The 21,724-nt window shown below is 40.7% G+C and overlaps 1 protein-coding gene across 1 annotated transcript; it reads right to left on the bottom strand.

The window, feature by feature from the left end:
• Positions 1-6,904: 6,904 nt before the first annotated feature.
• Positions 6,905-19,889, bottom strand: LOC104138521 (oxalate decarboxylase OxdC). The gene is made up of 10 exons (XM_068925792.1): positions 19,759-19,889; positions 15,967-16,053; positions 13,884-14,117; positions 12,437-12,643; positions 10,856-11,089; positions 10,020-10,173; positions 8,931-9,040; positions 8,675-8,788; positions 7,905-8,051; positions 6,905-7,251 (listed from the first exon to the last, which is right to left on the bottom strand). Exons 2-10 carry the CDS (start codon positions 16,042-16,044, stop codon positions 7,138-7,140), a joined length of 1,392 nt encoding a protein of 463 aa, XP_068781893.1. The 5' UTR covers positions 16,045-16,053; positions 19,759-19,889; the 3' UTR covers positions 6,905-7,137.
• Positions 19,890-21,724: the final 1,835 nt, after the last annotated feature.

Below are 21,724 nucleotides of genomic sequence, written 5' to 3'. Positions count from 1 at the left end.
TTAGAAGTGCATGATTCAATGGCCCTGATGCATTGTACCAGAATAGGGAAGAGTGAAACGCTCCTGTCCTCGGGGATGGGGTGAGATTAGCTGGAGCTGGCCACAGGCAGCGGGACGCACCCCCAGGGCTCAGAGCACCAACGCCGCACTCAATGCCGCTTCCTCGGATCCAGCCAGATTAGCGCCTCATTACAGCAGTGCCGGATTTGGCCTTTTCCCCATCAAACTTGGGCATTCCGCTAAACGGACTCGATCCTGCACAACACGCTTACATGGGCTGCCAACGACCTCCAGAGCCGAGCAGGAGGCTTTGCACAAGCAAAGTTCAGGCCAGAGAGCAAGAAGCACAACAAGACCCCCAACTCCCTACACACACTTTCAGAGGAAGGAAGGAAGAAAGGTTTCAACTAAAGAGAGGGAATTTCCCCTCAACAGCTGAAGCATTCAGGAAACTGTCCTGCATCACGGTGGGATGGTGCTGCTCGTGAAGTGCTCTTGCTAGGAACCCGCTGTCCCCGGGATGACCTTTCCGGAGCAGGTTGCACATGCCCCGGACGGACAAGGAAGCAGTTCAAAGCTCTCTGCGTTTGCTCTGGTGAGCAATAGAATTGCTCAAGAATGACATCTGAGGCACTTTCAGTGCTTCGCTTTCCACTCATTCTTAAAAATTTTGGATTAACTTGGTGGTTCCAATTCTCTTCGGAGGGCCTTTTCCATCTCCCTTCACGCAGCCAACGACAGGCCGAGCAGTACTCGTCTGTTGGACTCGCCACCTCAATCAGACCTGCAAAAAAGGTGCTTTTGCCCGTTTTGCTCTTCAGCTGCTTTGCTTGGACACACTGAACCTACCGATCCTTTTGCAGGGCTGGGGGAGGTGGTGGGAGCAGCCCCCGGGTCCCACCAGGGCCAACCTGGCTTCCTGCTGCGCCGTCAGGAGCGAGCAGTATGTTCTGCTAACCTAAGCGAGGCACCAGGAACGTCTTCAGCCAGCGTCACCCCCAGAACTTCCCTCCGGTTGTCGTTCGCCCTTTGCCAGTCGGCGCTCACGGCTCTGCTGAGCTGCACAGGCTCGCTGCCGCAGAAGCCAGGACGTCCAGCATGGATTCATTCATTCCCACGTCTTTTCGGTGGTTAGGCCGTCACTCGGGACACAACAGCCGTGCAAACGTCTCCAAACGCACAAGGGACCCAGCAACTCTGCAAATTATCCTGTTCAAAACCTCGGCAGTGAAGCAGCCCGGCCTCATAAAACGCCTTTCTGAAACGCCCTCGGCGTCCTCTGGATGAACTCCAGGCTGAAGGACCAACAAACCGCTGAAGTTTACTGCCTTTCACTCTTAGAGGGAATTTCCACTTTCTCTGCTAATAAAGCCTCAACAAAACAAAAAAAACACCCTCTGGGAACACAAAGACGCCCTGGTTCTCTTTGCTTTCCAACCCGCAGCCCTGCCCCGAGGTAGCAGCACATATTGCGTCGGGGCGGCAAGGAGATGATAGGCAGGGGGCGAGAAGAATCCCTCTTCAGCCAACAAAAAAAGGCAAAGCTGGGTTTGAGCCTCCTATTCATTAAACGCTAAGTTCTTCCTGGTTAAGCTCTGCAGTTTCTCATGGCTGAGAAACAGTCCTGCAGGTCTCAGCTCGGGGACGTGCTCGAGCAGGAGCCGAGCGCCCACGCGAGTCCTTCCCTGCGAGCCGAGGCGCCTGTGCAGCCCCAGGTGACACCAGCGGGGTGCGTTTGCATGCACTCGCATTAACGCGCTCAGGTGCGGCCAGCAGCAGGATCTGCAGGAGCCTCTGTTGAGCCCTGGCTCCCCCCATAATTTGGCCTAAAAGCCATATAAAGTGTCTTTTAGCTTTTCTGATATCACCTCGCTTCCCCAACGCGAAGCTGAAATTCACCCGCTGGGAAACACTGCACACTTCTTTTGAACGTGTGGTACAAACCCCCGAAGAAATCATCCACTGTGAATACACCCCATGGGACATTTCATTAATTAATACTTTGATAGCATCCCACCCATTTTATTACTGCTTCTGATTATAATTACCCAAACATGCTGAGGTCTCTTCCATTTAATATTTCTTCACTTGGAAGCTATATAGGCGTATTATCTGCCATAATTCATATTTCTCACAAGGGGCAACACAGCTTTATTCTTTAACTAAGGCTTGTTCTGTTTTACCCCAGTTATTTCCAAGAGAACCCCCAGGGATGGACTTATCGTTGCGTTGAATAACACCTCCAGGTTCAAGTGAATCACACTTCCTCAGTATAGTTGTATTTGGAGAAAGTGACAGTTCAAGTTTCCATTCACATGTCAATTGAGAGTTTTCCCCACGTTTTGAACTTGCAAAGTCAGGGACATTTAGGATGGATGTGCATTGCACATAGTCAGCCTGAGATCCCAAGTCTCAGACAGGAGTTAGATAATACTATATTTTTATTAGCTGGAATTAGAATTAAAATGGATGGTTCTGCCAGCTGAGCAAGAATACACACACAGAAGAAAAACCACCTTACACCACACACACAACCACAAGGCCTTTCCGTGTCACCTTATTAAGAACATAAAAATGATGGTTTTAGAGATAAAAGAAACAGGAAAGCAGAACTGAATCAATGTGAGAAGCTATCTGTATTAGAAACAGTCTTGCGAACAGCAGTGACTCCAACAGCACTCAACCTTTCCATCCTCGTGGAGCGGAGCTGAGAAGTTTGGTCTGATCTGCTTTGACCAAACTCACCACAGATGGTTAGATGTGTTTCGAGTCCATCTCTTCCACATCAGCTAAAAGAGCTTGTCATCACCATGGCTGGAAAAGCTTTTTGCACAATACCTGACTGATAGTTCCTCCAAGGAAATAGAGGGTTGAGGATTAAGAGAGTCTTGAGATGAGTCTCTCACATGTAGCAACAAGACCACACTACATCTTAGTCTGTCATCCCAGACTGGCAGCATTAGGAAAGATTAAAACTGCTTTGGTCCATCCTCTAATTAATTTATAATCAAGGGAAAACAAAAGAGGACAGCATATTTCACCACTCATTGAATATATCAGTTTTACTGGGCAAACTGCATTTGCAGAACAGTGATATTAATGACCTGGAATAATGCCCCAAAATTATAGTGCAGACAGCTGGTCAACACAGTACAGGACACAGCAAGGGTGGTATGTTGTGTCCGACAGAGCTCCCCCGTAACAGCGTGCACGTACCTCCACAGCTCACTGCGCTGCTTCCTCGCAGGAAGTCGCAGCCCACCTTGCACTTGGCATTTCGAATATTGTGCAGGCAGCAGCTTCAAGCTCTCGATGCAGGGCTGAAGTAGAAAGCCTCCAGATCCTTTTTTGTTGTCTTTGTCAGGTCTTTAGGTAAGGCTCTTGGCTCACCAAAGTTAATGAACATTCACCGATTTGGGCAACTTACACAAAAACAGAGACCCGACACAGGCCATCTGGCCATTTGTTTGGGTTCCGATTCCAAGAGGCAGGACAAGAAACACAGCTGGATATTAAATCCCAATCAATGACAACACAAAGACTAATTGCAGCCATCAAATGGTTGACTGGAGTCACACAGAAAAAAGCTTTTACTTTGGGCCTTAACTCCAGTCAAAGAGTGACTCTTACACACAAACATCCCTGTTCTGGTAGGGACCAGTACACTGAATAACGATCAAAGGCAGCTAAAGAACCTATTGAAAGAACAGCTGGGTCATCGTTACTCATGGGCATCAAAGAAGCATTAAAATCAGCACATCTATAAAACAGACAAAGTTAACCCACCAGTACACCTGCTTACAGTTAAGTGACAAGCACTTCACTGAACTGGAAAACTGGTCTGCAATTAATAGACCAAAACTTTAACCAAAATCAAAAATAAGTCTAAGAACATGCTAATTGTTTAGTTAAAAAAAGCCTAAACAAACAAAACACCCACCCTTCATAAATGCCAGCCTGCTTACAAAACACAAGGGTATGGTTACAGCAGCTGACTGGGTAGTAATCACTTCCGGAAAATGCATTTCACAGGCTATTAAACCAACTGATTTGAGCGCACAAGGCAATGATCATTTCATTATGGCATGATAAATGACAGCAATGTGTTTCCCTTCACAGTCGCTCCAGGAGCTTCTCCAGAGAGCAGCACCCTGAGCCTGGCTGCTGTAAAGCAGAAGAGACAGAGCATGACTTTTATAGCCCAGTGAGAATAGACTGATAGGGCCAAATTTCCCACAGGGCTCCAGAAACATACCCACAGAAGTGCTGACCCCTGAACGCCACTGCTTGCAAGTCTTAGCAAGGCCATTAACAGGGTTAAATAAGTTGATAGGGTTCTACATAAACATTTCCACCAGTTGGCTTCTGTAGCACACACACACCGATTTCACACTTCTCAGTATTTGCAGATTCATAAAGATCAGCTTGCAAAGCCAAATTAGAAGATAAGGGCTTTCAACATCTATAGCTTTTTCAAAAGTAACATAATTGCTGTCTCTTACTGGTAGTCACAGTCCTGCTCTACACCAGCAATAACAGCATCCAAATGAGTAGAGAGCCCAAATCTCTGAAAGTGTGTTTTAAAGAGCAGCTTAAAGTCAAATAAAACATGTATTAAAAAGCAGCAGGTAAAAACAAGGCACAGCAGAAGGCCAAGACAAGCTTCTCCTATAGCAACCCACAGGTCAAACCAGGCCCTAGGAGCACCCAACTGGGAGCATGGACTGAAACAAGCACCAAGATGAGCTGGTGAGTACCTGTAAGGGGTCTCTAAACATGCTGCCTTGGGACCATAGCACACAGGTGGACAGAAGACAACAAACACCACAGCTACTACAGGAAGAGACCCTTTTCTTCTTTTCAATCTGTTATTCTCCACACAAGGAAAGAACAACAGTAGAACAAAACCATACAACAAAAACACATCACTGTTCCTTAATAAGCTGCATTTTCTCTCCTACCTGGAAGAGCAGCCCCTCTGCCTGGGGAGTACAGCTGGATCTCCTGAGAAGGGTCTCAGCTAAGAAACAAGCACCCAGGCTCAAATCCCTCCTTTTTAGGGTGAACTGTTTCAAATCAGAGCCCTGGGCCAATTACCAGCACCTGAATAAAATTTTCCTGATGAACAGAGCCTATTACCTTGCTAACACCTTGAAGCACTTAATGCTCTAATCACCAGCCAGGACCTCCCCTCCTGGCAGGGGCTGTGGTACAAAACATGGTGCTTGCGGAGTGAAGTCCAGCCCTGGTACACTGCCCTCCGGGGCTGGTGTCAGGGCTTGGCCAGGCTGTGGTGACTGGCAGGGATGTGGCACAGGAGAACTGCTGCTTGCGGGACCCCTGACTTCTAGGTCCAATTCTGTAGTTTCTAGGCCTAGAAATTGCAGCTGAATTCTGGGTTAGGCCTGTAACGGGATGTTTATGTCTAACTTCCATTTCAGACATTTAACTATTGCTTTTTCCCTTCAAAACCCTCGATTGTTAAAACCACCACTGAGCCGTAGGTTAATTACATGATGCCGAAATTTCTACTCCTGGGTATGCATGCAACCATCTTTTCTTGAAGGCAGTGAACAGCTCTGTGCTTTACCCCATCAGGATCCATAGTTTGGGCGTTCCCTCTCCTCTCTTGTCCGCGTGGTCCAGTCCAGGGAATAAACCCTCAGTTGGGTTTCACAAAATTTTGGCAAGGAGGAGGCAGAGCTTATTATACTGTCAACACACTCAGCTGGGATACAGAGATGTCCCCTTTGCATTGTAACTGGGAAAGAGGTTTGTGGGGGGGCCCGCGCAGCCCTTCCTCTTGGCAAAGTGGCCTGGACAACCCCAGGTGATGGGACAGGAACGGGAGTGTAACACTGTCTGCAAGGGGAATACCCAAAACTGTCTGAAAGGGTGTTTGCGTGGGTACACACAAAGCTGTAGGACCTACAACTGGTGGTGTGTGTACACAGGGGAACCCCCTGTCCCAGGAGGGGGGCTGCTTGTGACCCACACTGCCCAGGACAGACAGAGGGTGTACAGCAACTGCGTCTGTGGATGCGCATGAATAAAACTTCCTGGGATTAGTTACAGAGGAGTGTTCAGAAGTTTGTAGGTGTTCACGAACATTTTGTAAGTGGCTAGGATTGTGGTTTATCTGTGGTACTGCTGAAATTGATCCCGACTGCATATTTCACTGAATCCTGGTTTCTTCTGTGTTGATAATAAATCAGTAAACCACTTTGACCCTGATTTAATTAAACCATGTGACCCGAGTAGGTTTTTCCCAAGACAGAGATCATTTCCCTGAAAAAACGCCTTAATCCACGGAAAATGGAAAAATATCTCTGTGCCTCCCTGCTGTAGCCATTCTCTTGGGTATAATTACCTAGTGAAATGGAACTTGAAGGTCACAAAAAAATGGCATAGATGTCAGTCTGTCAAATTATCTTTGCTTCTTTCTAGCCCAATTCTTTGGGGCCAAACGCTCCCCATCTTTTGCAGAGGGAGCATCGGCACGCAGCACACAGCGTAGCTGCTACTGAGTCTACATTCTGTTATGAATCCGGCCTCAAATATTTTGCTCAAAATCAGATGGCAGTTTAGTGGCAAAAACATAATAAGAAGCTACTTGTCTTAAATTCTTATACAGTGCCTCACTGAAGGGGTTGCAGTTTGGGGAGGGAAAGTGAATACAACATGAATGTATGAAGAGCTCATTCCTGCAACCCAAATTAGATGCAGTGCTTATAACAACACCTGGCTTCAGGCGAGAGACGGAGTGATGTAAACACGCTGTATTTATGCATATACACCACTAGATAGAGTGCTGTCAACAGTACAGAAAACCAATGTAAACTTCAGTACTGTGAGGGAAGAGATAAAGTGGGATAATGGATAATATACAGAGCAAAAGGCAATTGCAGTGGTAGAAGTTACTTTTATATACAATAAAATTACATTGCACTATAAATAAAACAAGTTAAAAATACAAATAGAAAAACCTTTTTATAAAAAGTAATGACCCGAAATTCTTCTGTTTTCTGAACATCTCTGGATAAATAGCAGGAAAGGTACCAAGAAGTACTGCTAGAAATACGGCAATTTTGAAAAATACTTGGAGTGATTAAACGCTAAGATAGGTTATTTGCCCAGTTATTTAGAAGGCTGTAGGATCTTTTTAAACTCATTCTGTTCCTTGAAAAAAAGCTGAGCAAGGATATGATCTGCTGTTGCATGGAAGTAGTCATTCATACGAAGAGTTTCCAGCTATAAAGAAAAACACAATATTCTAAGAATAATCACAATGACTTGTTTTTTTTTTTTTTACAAGATTAATAATATGGAATATTGAAGTGCATATCAAATACAACATGAATATGAATGAATATAAAAATATATAAGTAACTCATTATAAGCCAGGTACATATCACCAGGTACATACAGTCTCAGCTTAATATATCCTTGCTCTGGCTGCTAGCATGTAGACCTGTTCGAGGCTTGTGAAGACCTCTCCCCTTTTGCGGTCCCTGGGCTTGTGAGGAGCCACGGCCTGTCCAGTCCACCCACTGACAAGCTCTGTCTCTTAAACACCAATAGCACATCACGCACAAGCATGATCTGAATTCCATCCCTCTCCCTCTTCCACACACATACCTACAAGCACACACGCAGAAGCACACCGTTCCCTACCACAGACCTTTCCCTTGTCTTCCCCACCTCCTGTTCGCAAGTACAGTTTTAGTAGGTGTTACTCGTCGACATGCACCCCAGAAGAGAATTTTCACTGTCAGTGCACTTCAGATAGTCTTAGAATTTCTTTTGAGAGGTGTACACCAAAGTATAAGGCTTACATCCATAAAAAAAGCATAGGCTTGTGCACAGTTGAACATTTTTTACTCCCCGTCCATACGGATTCTCACCTGGTTGCCTGTACTGTAGGCTAGAATCAAAAATAAATCCTCATCACATACGCTCTTGATATAATGTTGGCTTCCAACAGGGAAAAATATGACATCTCCAATGTCAATGTTGAAGTTGGCTGTGACATCAGATGCAATAACCCCAACCTATAGCAAGTTAAATAGCAATATTCAATAGCAATAGTCAGTGTGCTATTATTGGATAAATACTCAGCGACAGTCCCAACATTGCACTGAAATCAGCTAGTGCAGAGTCATTATTTTCACAGAGATCCCGAAAGGTTATAGGGGTCCAAGGCAAATTCCTAAGTAAGAACATGGTAACTCCTTGCATTATGAAGTTCCATCATCCCATCTCAGCTACCTTTTCATTTCAAATTTGCACTGAGTGAAAGACACATAATAAAATATCATATTCTAATTCTTAATTCTCACTAAGTTTTTATTTGTTCCTTAGAGGCACTAAATCATAATTTCTTCTGTTTTTTATTTCATACTCCCAGTATCCAGGAGAGAGGGAATTCCTATCATGGGCATTTTTTGCTGAACAGCTTGCTAAGGCCCATTCTGCTCTTTTTATAACTCCATTTTGATTAGATAAACTTCCACAAATGTAATGGAAAGAAAAATTTTGTATGAAGAAGGACTGAGTAGACCTTGAAAGTTTTGTAATATTATTAATAATCAGGGATGGGAATCCGTTATTAACTCTGTAACTGTTATACAGTCAAAACTCCAGTGAGTTATCCCTCACTGATGTAACAAATTACCTTTCCACAGCCACTAATGACGTAACCCATCTCATTAGCATTGAAGTGGAAATGAGGCTGCCCCAGTCCATTGCTGAATATTCTGAGAGTTGCTAAGGTAAGGGTATTTTCATGCTGAAAAGCAAAACAAAAATGTTCAGAAAGTCCCTCAAGTTTGTTATATCCCTGAAACACAACAAAGCAGTAACAAACCCCCACACATTGCATACTATGCCTTATGTTAAAATAGCTACAGTATCCAACCGAAAGCACATACCTTATTCAGTGACTCACTAAAAATTTTCTCTGTCTTGTTCAGTCCAGTTCCATTTATGCGGTAGCGAGCCCACTGGAAGATTCCTCCCGGAAAAGGGTATTCTGCTGACCCTAAAAAACAGAGAGACATACAAATGAGCATTTTCAACAACGTTTGGTTAACATTGCTTGTTAGTGTATTGGCCAGCCTCAGATCATCACTGTGTACTAAACTTCAGGCTGCAAATCTTATGAGACTCTGGATCCCAAAGGGAAGCTCACTTAGCTTACTATTCCTTTGTGCACTAGATGCTATGCACACTAGGAACAATTAATCCAGTTTACTGTATGTTTGCACAGACAGATCACCATAACAAAAATCACATATTAGAATTTTTTCCTGAATTTAAATTACTTATCTCTTGCATGAGCAGATATCTGCCTTTACACAGCATTTTCTCCTGTCACAAACATGATTACTATCAGTCACAATACACTTAGAGAACACACTAAGTTTCAGCATATTCACTCATGTTAACCTTTATGGCACTAATGGTGTGTTCCAATAGTTTGCAAGGCACCACCAATGCAAACAAGCTGCAAACCTGGCCTATTTGTCTCTTGAAGCACTGTCTTGGCATAGCTAGATCTTCAAGCAGAATACAGCTAATAAGTCCACCCATGGGCTGTGCCTTCCTTGCTGAAAGCATATAGGTCCTGGCCAGATAAAGAGGCTTTCATAGAGTCTGGCCACTTCTTAGCTGTCTGTTAAAGAGGATTAGGTCAAAGAACATGTTGACCCAAGTGTAAAGATTTCTGTCACATATCTATTTCTTCTAACTTCCATCAGCTGTATGTGGAGCTCTGGACCTGTATTTGTTTTTTACGGTGGTACTTAGAATTAAATTCTGTCATCTGTCATGTTTTTTTCGGGGCTCCCTGTTAATCAGCAGGTCCAGTCTGTACAGATTTCCATTCTTCTTCTTTTTACTTCCTTAAATTCTTTTCACTCTTCTATATACTTTTTATTGCATGTTTCAGTGAACCAATTACAGATCTTCCTCTCTGTAAACACCAAAACCTGTTACATACAAAGTGCTTAGATGTATACCTTTGAGGTCGTAGAAGTACCGCCATACAAGGCTATCTGGAGATTGCACATAGCTGGCATTCTGTACGAGCTCTTTTAAGTTTGGTGGGAGGTTAATGGCTTGATCTTCTGTTTGTTTCTTGAATGTTCTGATAAAGTTAACTCCACCCTGTGGCTGCAGGACACATAGTACATATTAAGTTGACAGATATACAAAGCAAACCGGGGAATCAAAACTGTACTTCATCAAGTATCCCACCTTAATACATGGTGATAGACAAATCCTGCCCTGGGGACATACCTCATCTTTTTAACTGCCTACCCCTATGAATACTTCATTTTGCTCCTTTGCTCTACTCTTGCTTCTCAGTTAGGACAGCTCAGACTGAGCAGAAGCTCTGTGGCCATATTCTTGGTCAAAGGACCTTGGCAACTGGTCGGTGCAAATGAGAGACATTTCAGCAAGAAGATGGCCTTATCTATGGTTTCCCATGAGGCCTCTTGATAGCACAAAATTTACTAAGAGGCTACCGGGAAGGTACTTTGGACTTCGCTTTGTTATTTTCCCTTCTGTCCTTGGAAGTGTGGAGACTCCTCCATGAGTTTGGGACAAGCGTGAAAAGGGAGGAGAAAAAGTTTCTTGGAGAAAACTGTGTCATTTATTCCTCTGTGTTTGTAAAAGAACACACAAGGTGGCACAGTGTTGCACAAGGGACACTTGCACATCCTTCCACGCTGGTAGGACTGAAGAGAGCAGCTGAGCTAGGGAACCTCCCTAGAAAAGATACAGAGAGCTTGGACCTGACATAGTAATGTCAAGAAGACTAGATAGAGGCTAGCTATCCTACTGTACAGACCTTTAATGCTCTCGCTGCTATATCTTCTGGGGTAGAGAAAAATGCATCATCTACATCCAAGGTCTTAAGTTCTTCATGTGTTGTAAAAAACAGCAAGAACATACACTCTTCTTTTCCTACATTCTTTATCCAATGCAAAGTGTTTCTAGGGAAGAAGATCACTTGGCCAGCTGTGACATTGTATGTGGTAACCACGCTGTCATCTGCATCAATTACTCCAATCCAGGCAGTACCCTGTAACATAGCGATAGCAATGAAAGTTTCCTCAGAGACTTTATTTACTGTAACCTGTGTATGACAAATCAGTAATGCAAGGAATCTGAAGGCTGTTAGGGGAAAACCAATACCAGTGTTCTCTCTCTAACAAGCCTTTGTGAAACTGAATCCAGAGTAGTATTTTGACTGACGAAATTTGAGAAGGTTTAGAGAACGTGTGACAAATACACACTACTCATATTTAAGCCACTTCTTATTAAAGAGGCTGTCAATAGCCATAAAGAAGCCATCTTTAACCAAAAATAGTTGGAGAGAGGGCTAGGTGTCTATGGAATGCCTCACTCCAGGGATGTCCCCCCATCCAGTTGGAGCTGTTCAGCTATACTCTAATAAAAATATGAATAAGTATTCTTAGAAATACAATCAAAAATCAAGATATATCTAAGTACCTGCGCTTACACAGAAAGATCTTTTTTTTCAGATTAACATGCCAGCTCAAATTTTTCCTCACTGTGAGTTTGTATTTATCTTTTTTATTTTCTTTATTTATTTTTAAAGAATTGAAAATTGTCTCTAAGGTGAGATTGGACAAACATTTTCAAAGGAGAGTTTTTTGGGAAAAAAGGGGAGGGATATTTGGTCTAGAAAAGAGAAGATTACATGGGAACAAAATAGTCTTCCACATATAAACAGTTGTTGTAAGAAACAAAGATGATCAGAGGGTCTCCACAGCCACTGGAGATAAACAAGGAGATATTTTGCAATAAACAACAACGTGAGTTGTACAGCAGCACAAACTTTCCAATGGTTTGTGTTATAAAGCACTGGAGACAACTATTTTCGGACCTTGTAATAGGTCCTTCATGGAAGGTTTTAAAAACAGATTCAATGCGCTCTCAGAAATGCTTAGGTATTTCTCATCCTGCACCAATATACAGGATGAAGGCAGAGGCTTTCTTAATAACCTTAACAGTCCTTCAAATCTATGATTCTGTGATGATTCTACAATATTAACTACCTAAATCATTGTAAGCTCTTGGATAAATAGATAAAATTCTACATGTTGCAGGCATCCATATCTCCACTGACTTCAGTTGTTACACTTTATTGGAAGCTACAAGTGCTTGGCACTTCTGCAAGTAACAACATTAAATAGACTGTTTTAAGCACCTCAGTTCAAGAATGTTATCTGAAGTGACGAAACTCATGTCATACATGAATCAATGATAATTCTACTTTTATCACTAGTTAACTTTTGTATATAATGTATATACACATTTTTGTTTACATATTTACATTTTCTATATATACATGATGCTTTAAACAGCAAATCCAATTGGGAGAGCTGAAATAACCAGATAATACCTTTAACAGGTAGCCATGTTCATTAGCATTAAAATGCCAGTGGGGAACTCGAAGCCCTTCGCTCTTGATTCGTAAGGTTCCAAAAGTCATTTTAGAGCGAAAGTTATTGATACTTTTTCCAAATTCCATTTCTTCAACGCTTTGATATTCATTTACATCATTCCTGAATCTTGCCCACTGAATATCACCACCTGGGAAACGATGTACCTGTAAAGTTAGTGACAAAAGAGAATTTTATTAATTGTGGACAGCGGTGACCAAACAATCCAAAAATACTTTGGAAGATGCATAGTCTGGGCAATACTGAAGGGACCCGTTGTTTTTCACAGTGACAATTCTCTCTGCATGTATTTTAGTCACATTTCACAATTACTGTCTCCTGTTATGATGTAATGGTATTGTTTCTACAAATGAGAGCTAAATAGCGGTATTAAGGATGGAATTATCTGCTCCTCTTTTTACGTCATTCTGGAGTCCGATTTAGGCAATCAGTTATATTTATGCTTATATTTTTGGATTCAAAACATTTAGAAAATTTCCTGAGTAAGACATTTTCCTGAATTAAGGCTCTAGAAACAGTGGCAAATTATTTGTATCTGAAGCTGTTCCTTCCCCAATATTTGTACTGTCTCTAGAATATGTTTTATACTTGAAAAAATCACCTTGCGCTCAGGAATAGCATATTAAAAGGGATGCTCTCCTCTTAAAAAACACCTTTGTTTCACGAGTATTACATACTTAAATCTAACATCTAAAAGTAGTATAAGAGTTGTAATTAGTTGAAGCGTTCTACTATCTAATCTATCCTTTTCTCTTTTTTCGCTGAAAAGCTGCAATAAGAATTAATCAGAAAACATTTTCTATGTAAAGATAAATTTGTAAGATGGAATATGTCTTTAGAGTTTGTTCAAAGGATACATTTCTCTAAGTATGAAAATACAACTGAACAGAAACAATGTAATTGGTAGGGTTCATTACATTGTGAGTTAATTCACTTTAGCTCACTGAAAAAAAGACCATGGAGTTAATTTCTTCTTGCAAAATAAGCGTTTGTTTGAATTCAGTCATAAGAAGGAAAATGTTAGTGGGTTACTGAGCTTATATTTAGATTTGAGCTTTCTGTTTATGTTTCTCAGAATTTCCTACCCTGTAATTTCAGAATCACGCATAAAATGGTTGCCTTATCTTGCAAGCTGAATTTGTTGGAGCAACTGTTTAGCTATCTCAGAGGAATCTCCGTGGTCCTGTATCACCTCCAACATCTGTTATGAAATGGAATGAACTGCGGTCTGGAGATTTGTATCTCTCTTCATTGATTATAAAAGAAGCCTGGATGACAGGCTTAAACTGGACACCTAGTGCTTAAATAATTAAAGGTAGGTGAGATGAATTCATTATATTTCTATATATAATGCTAGAATATCATTGCACAAAAAGAACAATTTACCTTGGATTTTCCCAGCTGATTCAGGAACCGGAATTTGATATCCACTCCTTTTTCATCTGCTTTCGGGGGGGTTGTGTCCGAGTTTTTAACATCTGTCTGTTTTAGAAAGCCAATGTTTTCTGCATAGATGAAAGACAGGGCCAGCACTCCTATTGTGGTGGTGATAACACAGGCCAACAGACAAACTAGAAATATTTTCATTAGGGAGCAGTAGCTCTTTCTTTCCTGAAATATCTTTTTTAGAAAAAAAAAAAAAATCAGTAACAGCTATAACAAACAGGACAAACCATAGCAGTTCCTTTGTAATGAAAACAGTAAGCCTTTCAGAAAGGAACACACACTCTGAGCCAACTTACTGGGCTCAGCATAGGGAAACTGTTTACAAAGTATGTTATCGAATCACATCAGATGGTTGCTGTCCCTTCATTATTCCGCCAAGTAAAAGCACATCTTCCTCATCCTCTGGTCTTCCAAACACTTAACGTTTTTTCATTACTGTTTCTAATCTGTATCTCAAAACTCCAAAGACCTGCCGCATCAACCCACGGTAAACGTCTCCCTGTGGGGTGAGGAGGAAAATGCTGTCTGCTTTACCTCACATCTCACAGAAGGCTCTCAGTGGCCCAGCTCCCTGGTGAGGAGAAGATGGGGCAGGAAGAGGAAATCTCACCTGTATTAAACTGCTCTATGCATCATTTCTTTACTCTAATTTTCCTCTGAGGACATTCAGGCCTCTGGAGAAGGATGAAGGGGAGAAGCACCTTGGCATACATAAGGACAGAAGTTCTTTGTAGATGGCCAAGGCACTAAAAATGCTCTTAATCTACCCTGCAATTGTAGACAGTGTTCTGGCACTACAAAGCAACATTTTGGTGAGGATTTTCAGTTTCCTGTCCCTTAATCTTTTTTCTTACAAATTGCAGCTTCAGATGAATAAAAACCGCATTCTATGGCCCACATTTTAAAACTCTCGCGATTCTAGGTGCACAGCTTGATCTTTCTTTAAAAGCCTGATTTTCAGATGACGAGTGCCTGAAAATCAAGCTATGTATACTCATTTCTTAAGCTCTACAATCAGAAAGGAAAAAATTGAAAATTACCTACCAATTTTAACAAAATGACCTTCTTTCATGAATCTATTTGACAAAATCTCTTCTACAAATAAATTTCCCTTGCCAGCAGAAAAGTGGTCCAAATATCACCCTATTCTATTCTGTAATAATCCTTTTAACAGTTTAAATTATTCCTTTTCTAAAGCTTGTGCTCAATTAAATATCATAACAGTAGCACTCAAACCACACAGAGTCTCATCAGTTCCAGAGAACAAGGCTTCAGACCCAAATGCATACAAAATTCCCACTTTTCAGACTCGGATGACCTTTAATTTACAGCATTTTCACAGCAGTGGCACCAATTCAATAATTATTCTTAAAAATAGAAAGACTGCTGTACATATTACATAATAATAACTAATATAGAACATTCTACCTCAATGCAATGTGTGGAACAAGTTATGCTGTGAAGGAATCCCTAGCCTAGGTGTATTTACAGCCTGGAAGCATCACTGCTGACTGCAATCAAATGTAACAGCTTATGAGTGATATACCAGCCCTCATTGTATGGAGTTAATTCAAACCCCAAGAAGCAAAAGTTTAATGGGAAAATTATAGAGAATGACTTTTCTCAAAGGCAAAAAAATTTTTTTAAGGAAGCAGAACACAAATACATAACTAAGTAGAGATGTTAAGCATTACCATGAGATCAGCTTTTAAGTAGCAGTTCCCATTAAAATCAATGGGGAATCCTCCAGAGATAACTATTCAGTAGTTATAGGAGTTTTGCTATTAACTAAAATGGGGCTGGAGAATCATACCTCACAGTCCAGATCCTAGTGAGCGCACGTGGAGCTAGGACACTCCATTTCAGGACCATAGCAATAGCAACCCTGTAGAGCTTTTATTTTCTTGTAGGACCTTCCTAATAGTAACTGATTGTATCATATTTACTAAGCAAGGGTTTAATCTTCTAACTGACTCTCTATTAATAATATTTTGATAGCATCATAACTGAAATTGACTCGTACCTCTTTCTTTGGCCATTCTGTTGTTTTTGAAGAACTTGGTATGCTCTCTCCGTGCATTTCAAATGCCTGGTTATCCATTTAGTGAAGCTGAAATAGATTAGCCCACAAAAGACAAGAAAAACAGTGATCCGAAAGAATGTTAATTCCAATATGTTCTCAGTTATGTTACAGACAGAGCATAGGGAAATGACTCATCATCTTTTGTGTAGTAACAGTAGTGAAACTTAGTATGGCAACGTGTTGCAATAAAAAAACCTCTTCTTCACTGAACTACAAGGGCAAGGCCCGACAATTTCCACATTCAGCTTTAACGTTATTCACGAACCCTAAGACACAACATGGCAATGAGATAGAGGCTGAACCATTAAATACTTTTTAAAAAGGCAGAAAGGAATCCTCAGAGGTCATCTAGTCTCTTCACCTATACTAAGGGTCCAAACATATTTAAATTATTCCTTCTGGATGTTGTGTAATGTGCTTTTACACACCACAAAAAACATTGAGATTCCACAACTTATTTGGCAACCTGTTTCACCACTTACAAATTATTATTGTTAAAAACGTTTTCACAAGCCTAAATCACTCTTGCTGCAACTAAACTCTATTACATTTTGTCTGTCCCACAGTGGAACTAATTACATAGAAAAATGCCCTACTAGGTCAGACCAACAATACAACCAGCCCAGTAATTTTTCTCCAAAAGGATATTAAGCGGGACAGCATAGGCTGGCTACTACTTCCAAGCTACTCTTTTCATACTTTACAAACACACATAACTGTTGGATGAGGGGTGCTAAAGGGAATAGCCCTTTAGATTTCATTCCATAAAAAAAGGCCCCAACTTTTTCCAAGTCCTTTCTGAACCTGCTGATTCCCCTAACCTCAGAAATTTACTGCTTCCTGGTTAAAAAAAAGAACATTCCTTTCTCCATCCTAAACAAACCTCTTGTCAGGTTCATTAAGTCCTCCCTAGCTTCTGCACTGTGGGCTTCGAGCAACATCAAACACATGTTCTCCTCTCCAAGCTGAAGAGTTCCAGCCTTTTTAGTCTCTCCCTGCTATGCAGCTCTTTGATCACCTCGATCATCTCACTCACTCTCCTCTGGACCTTCTCTAAAACCATCAAATTAGTGAAAATAATGAATAGCAATAGGCTTCAGTGTTAACTGTTCTCAAAGTATGGCTTTCCAATCATGCTTACTTATGTATTTTAATTTAGACTACGATTCCTTGTTTGGAGGCACACAAAGAGCGTCAAAAGCTTTGCTAAAGTCAAGATACATGACACTTCTTCTCCCCTGTCCTCATAGTCTGTTACCCTGTCATAAAAAGGAAACTAGATTGGTTTGATACACAGTGTTCATTACAATCTGTGGGCTTTCTTTTTTCTTATTTCCATATCTTCCAGGTTTCATTATGTACTTCCGAATTTTTAGGAAAGTGAAGTTAAGCTTATTGGCCTATAAATCTTTGGCATCATTTAGTTGACTTTTTGTTAAAAACGGGCACTGCATTTGTACTTTTGTAGCCTTCTGGACTCCTGTGCAACTACAATAAATTCTTAAACATTACTGCTAACAACTTTAAGAGAGCTTCAGCCAGGTCTCCAAAAGCTCAGTGTTAATTCCGGTAGGCATGATCCGCTGAACACAGGTAACTTGTGCAAGACCTCTCAATCATGTTTTCGCTGTCGTAATCTGAGCTTTATCTACCACCCTTCTCAATGATGTTGTTAGCTGTTTGATTGCAGTTGACGTTTTAAATAAATGGTATGCCTTTATTGACATCATTTATTACTCTCTGGAGAGGAGTAATGGACCAAGATTTTCCTTCGTCCTTCCTTATAGCTATAAGGGCTTACTTACAGCTATGTTACTTATGTACATATAGTAAATAGTTACTTAGTACTGTAAGCAATAAGGAACTTCTGAGTTACTGTATTATCTTTGACAGCTCTTCCTACTTGTGTCTCACTTTTGTGCTTTGGACTTTCCGAAAAGCACAAAAGTCCATGGTGACTCACGTTTAGGAGCAATTCCAGCTATTTCCTTTATTTTTCCTTCTTGGAGAATTTTCAAGGGTGCAAGCCAAACTTATTTCTTTTCCTTGTTCCATATCAGTATAGCCTGTAAATATATCTTATCACATACATATTTTAGGAACTGCCAAACTCCTGAGCGCCTTTTTTCCTTAGACTGTTTCTCACTGGATTTTGCAAATCAGATCTCTTAATTTCTTTAAGGTGCTCTTTTCCCTATTCTTCCTCTTTTCCATTTTAAAAATTAGGAAATTTCTGTAAGAAAATTCTTGTATTTATCTTCGCCTTCTGCAACAAAAACTGGCATCATCACATTCTAAAAATAGCCTGGATACTCTGTGGTCTATTTACCCTTCTTCTGACAAATATTTGGTTAAATAATATCTCATCGAGTCAAATGATTGTTAGTTGTTCACAAAAAAGTTATGTCTGTCTTATCTTCTTGGTTCGGTGATCTTTAATGATAGGTTCTCAGCATAACACCACTCAGTTTTTTTTCCCCCTTTACTATGATCAAGACACTTTCAATAGGTCATCTACCCCTATATTCTAGACTTCAGTAGAGATTATCTCAACAGAGATAAACATTTATAGCGAAATCTTCTCTTTCCCTCTACTGTTGTTCGAGAACCACCGCTACTTTTTTCTGTATTAATTCATTAACAAATTAAATATCCCACCGAGTTAATATTTATGTTGCATAAAACACAACTTTATATGGAAACTTGTACATTCTTCCATTTAGTTTTCATACATCCTGCATTAGTATACAGACATCTTAAATGTTAAGCAGACACATTCACTATCCTGAATTTTTGTACTGCTTCAGGCTTTTTATAAAAATCCCCATCTCCACAGCTACTGTGCCTCTGACTACCTTCCACTGTTAAAACTCACTCACATTCTTTTGTCATCAGTTCTCACAAATCCTAGTTTAAAGACTTCCTCTCCTAAGTTGGTAAGCCTAAATTAAAAAATATCTATATATTTTTTTCCCCATGAGATAGAGCTCTTCTCTCCTCAGCAGTCTTCTCTGTTCCGTTCTGGTAGCGCTTTGAAAATCTCAGCCATTCACATTGGCAGCATCAGGTCAATTAGAATCAATGACAAGTTTTTCTCATTTCCCTGTGAAATTTCCCATTTCCCCTTCCACAGTGTGAGACCTTCCAACGATCATGTCGGCCAAATATTTTGGGTAACGCACAGTAATGGAAAATTATGGTAAAAAACTAACATAGAATCCATGATGAACAAGAAAGAAAATATCCATCATGATTTTCAATAGTTTCACACTCCAGATAGTTACACATATCTGAGACTCCACAAGCATCTTTTGGATAATAAAGCTTCTCTGACACTGCCAGAGTTACATAGTTACATAGGAAAAAAATTCTCAGGTTGATAATGAGTGACCATAGGGTTTGTAGTTTTTCAGATTAAAAGGGCTATGAACTCTAACCACATTAATCTGTACTGTAAGCACAGCCAGCTTTCATCTTATTTGGAGTCTGAAACTGCCAGTTTGTCTATATCAGCCCTCTTTTGTATCAGTGTGAATACGCTGATGCAGAAAGATTTGCAGATGGACTGTTACAGTGGAAAAGATTACTGCAGAGTACAGTCATTCCATTTCAAAACTAGTATTACAGTGGACTCTCCCATTAAGCATTTGAAGGGCAAAAATCCCTAAAACAGACAAAAATCCTGTCTATTCTCCTCCCACCATGTCCCACTATGCCAAGTCATTTTCTTACCACAGGTAGGATCTTCACAAGATCTAACTGCAAGATGCTTTCCTCATCAAAGCCTTTACATCTCTCAGGTCAGATTTACTGATATATATATACACTGTAATTCAGGAAGTGCTCTCCTCGTAAAACATTTCCTGTATATGCAAATACACACAATCACAAATATTCATGTATATCCTCAACAAATAGTTCTGGCAACTTGCTGAGAAACAATGACCTTCCTTTAAACTAGCCCAGATCCTTTATTTAGTATTTCCTCCAAATCCTTGTCTTTATCTTTCTGCCTGTCATTTTTTTCCCCCACTGTCACCACAGAAGATTATAGTTCAATAAAATTCCTGTCCTCTGACATAGCCTCAACACTAAGAACATCAGTGGCATCATCTTGAAAATGCCTATTACCTCTGTTCAGCACTTTATTTACATACTCACTTTTTTTTCCTGAGTGGCAGCTTCTTTATTCTAACTTCTAAGCAAACCAAATTCTAGCTAGAATTGCAAGAAGCACTTAGTGTACACATTCAGAAAGTTACTTTTTTATTTTGATATGTAAAGGATCAAATTGTTCTTTAAAATACTGTTTAATAGCCATAAAAATCTTGGTAGCGTGTTAAAATAACTTTATATGTGAAACAAGTTGTCTCTACTTACTGACTAGTGCTGCTTTATTAGTATTATATTTTATTTTATTCTTTTTTTTTTTTTGTATTTCTATAATTTATAACTAGCAAGCGTCACTTGTTTGATGCTTAGTTACACATACTTAAGGTACTTTTATCTTGTGCACTATCCTACCTCACACTATGCGTCCTGTCCATAACCGAGGCCTTTCATACCTTACCAATCCAAAGCTAATAAATACTAGCATTCAACAATGTCAACTTAGCAGCAGTTCTTTGGTGTTGTTACTTAGGTCTGTCTGCCATAAAAACTGAGAAAAAGTTCTGCTGAAACACCCCACCAAAGTCAACTGAATTAGGGACTGAAAGCTGTGTCACTAAATAGAAACAGATAAAAAAGAGGTATCTAGAGGCACAGGAGAGAGAATAAATGACTCTTGGGCTACTAAAATGCCCAGAAAACGAGGCACTGCACAGCAATGGCCAGGTGTGAAGACTCTCCAAAGGGGAATTAATGGAAAAAGGTTTTTCAAACAGCAAACTAGAGCTCTGCCTCAACATCAAGGGAAAAGTCGGGGATGTCTCGTGTATCTTGTCCTATATAACCCTGCAAGCAGGATACAAGGAGACTCTGTGTGTTAAAACATCTAAGTACTCTTAGGGCATCAAGTCTTGCTTTGAGCACACCTCTCCTGTGCTACCAGCCCCCCAAGGAGCATCTGCACATTTGCATGAATAAATGTATGTTTTTACTGTGAGCTGGATAGGCACAAACCTGCTCCAGCTCAGAAACAGCAGAGCTGATAGTTCAGGCAGTGCCACACTAGTAAGCTGCGCTGACAGTCTGCAGTGTCTTAGCTCAAGCTACGCAGCATACACATGCCGTGCGTAACCGCATACACACAGCATTCAGGCTAGCGCAAAAGTACAGCAAATTCACTGTGATCTATGCTGAGATATGCATGATGTCACGAAAAAAATTGTTATCTTTCCTTCCGCCTTTGAGTTCCTTCCCTAAAATGACCTCTCTTTTAATACAGACAACGGTTACGCAGTTAACAGTTACACAGCAGTATCAGTTGGTTTGTCTATTCTTGTCCCAGCAGTGTGATGCTTTATAAAAGTTTCTGCAAAAAAGTGCTCTAGAAGAGTAATTTCATTTTCTGTACTCTTGATTTCAGATGTAGCTCTCACTGTTTTGGAAACAGACTGATGAAATCTGTGTGTCTGAAATACATAAATTTGTAGAACTCATGATCCTGAGACAGTAGTCACAGAACAGTCATTATTACTACTGGTCTCTACTTACTAATTCTTAACAGGAAGGTGGGAGGAATGCACAGCTAATC

This window comes from Struthio camelus, chromosome W (assembly GCF_040807025.1).
Source record: "Struthio camelus isolate bStrCam1 chromosome W, bStrCam1.hap1, whole genome shotgun sequence".
Taxonomy (NCBI): Eukaryota; Metazoa; Chordata; class Aves; order Struthioniformes; family Struthionidae; genus Struthio; species Struthio camelus.
Note: the sequence above shows the minus strand (reverse complement) of the source record. Positions and strands in the feature narration are given on the sequence as shown.

Excerpts from the sequence above, each read along its gene's own strand:
- LOC104138521 (XM_068925792.1), bottom strand. The coding sequence starts at position 16,044 with ATGGATAACCAGGCATTTGAAATGCACGGAGAGAGCATACCAAGTTCT. Across the intron at positions 9,041-10,019 it reads GTACTTCTACGACCTCAAAG|GGTCAGCAGAATACCCTTTT; the intron begins GTATACATCTAA and ends TCTGTTTTTTAG. Across the intron at positions 8,052-8,674 it reads TCATTAGTGGCTGTGGAAAG|GTTGGGGTTATTGCATCTGA; the intron begins GTAATTTGTTAC and ends AACTTGCTATAG.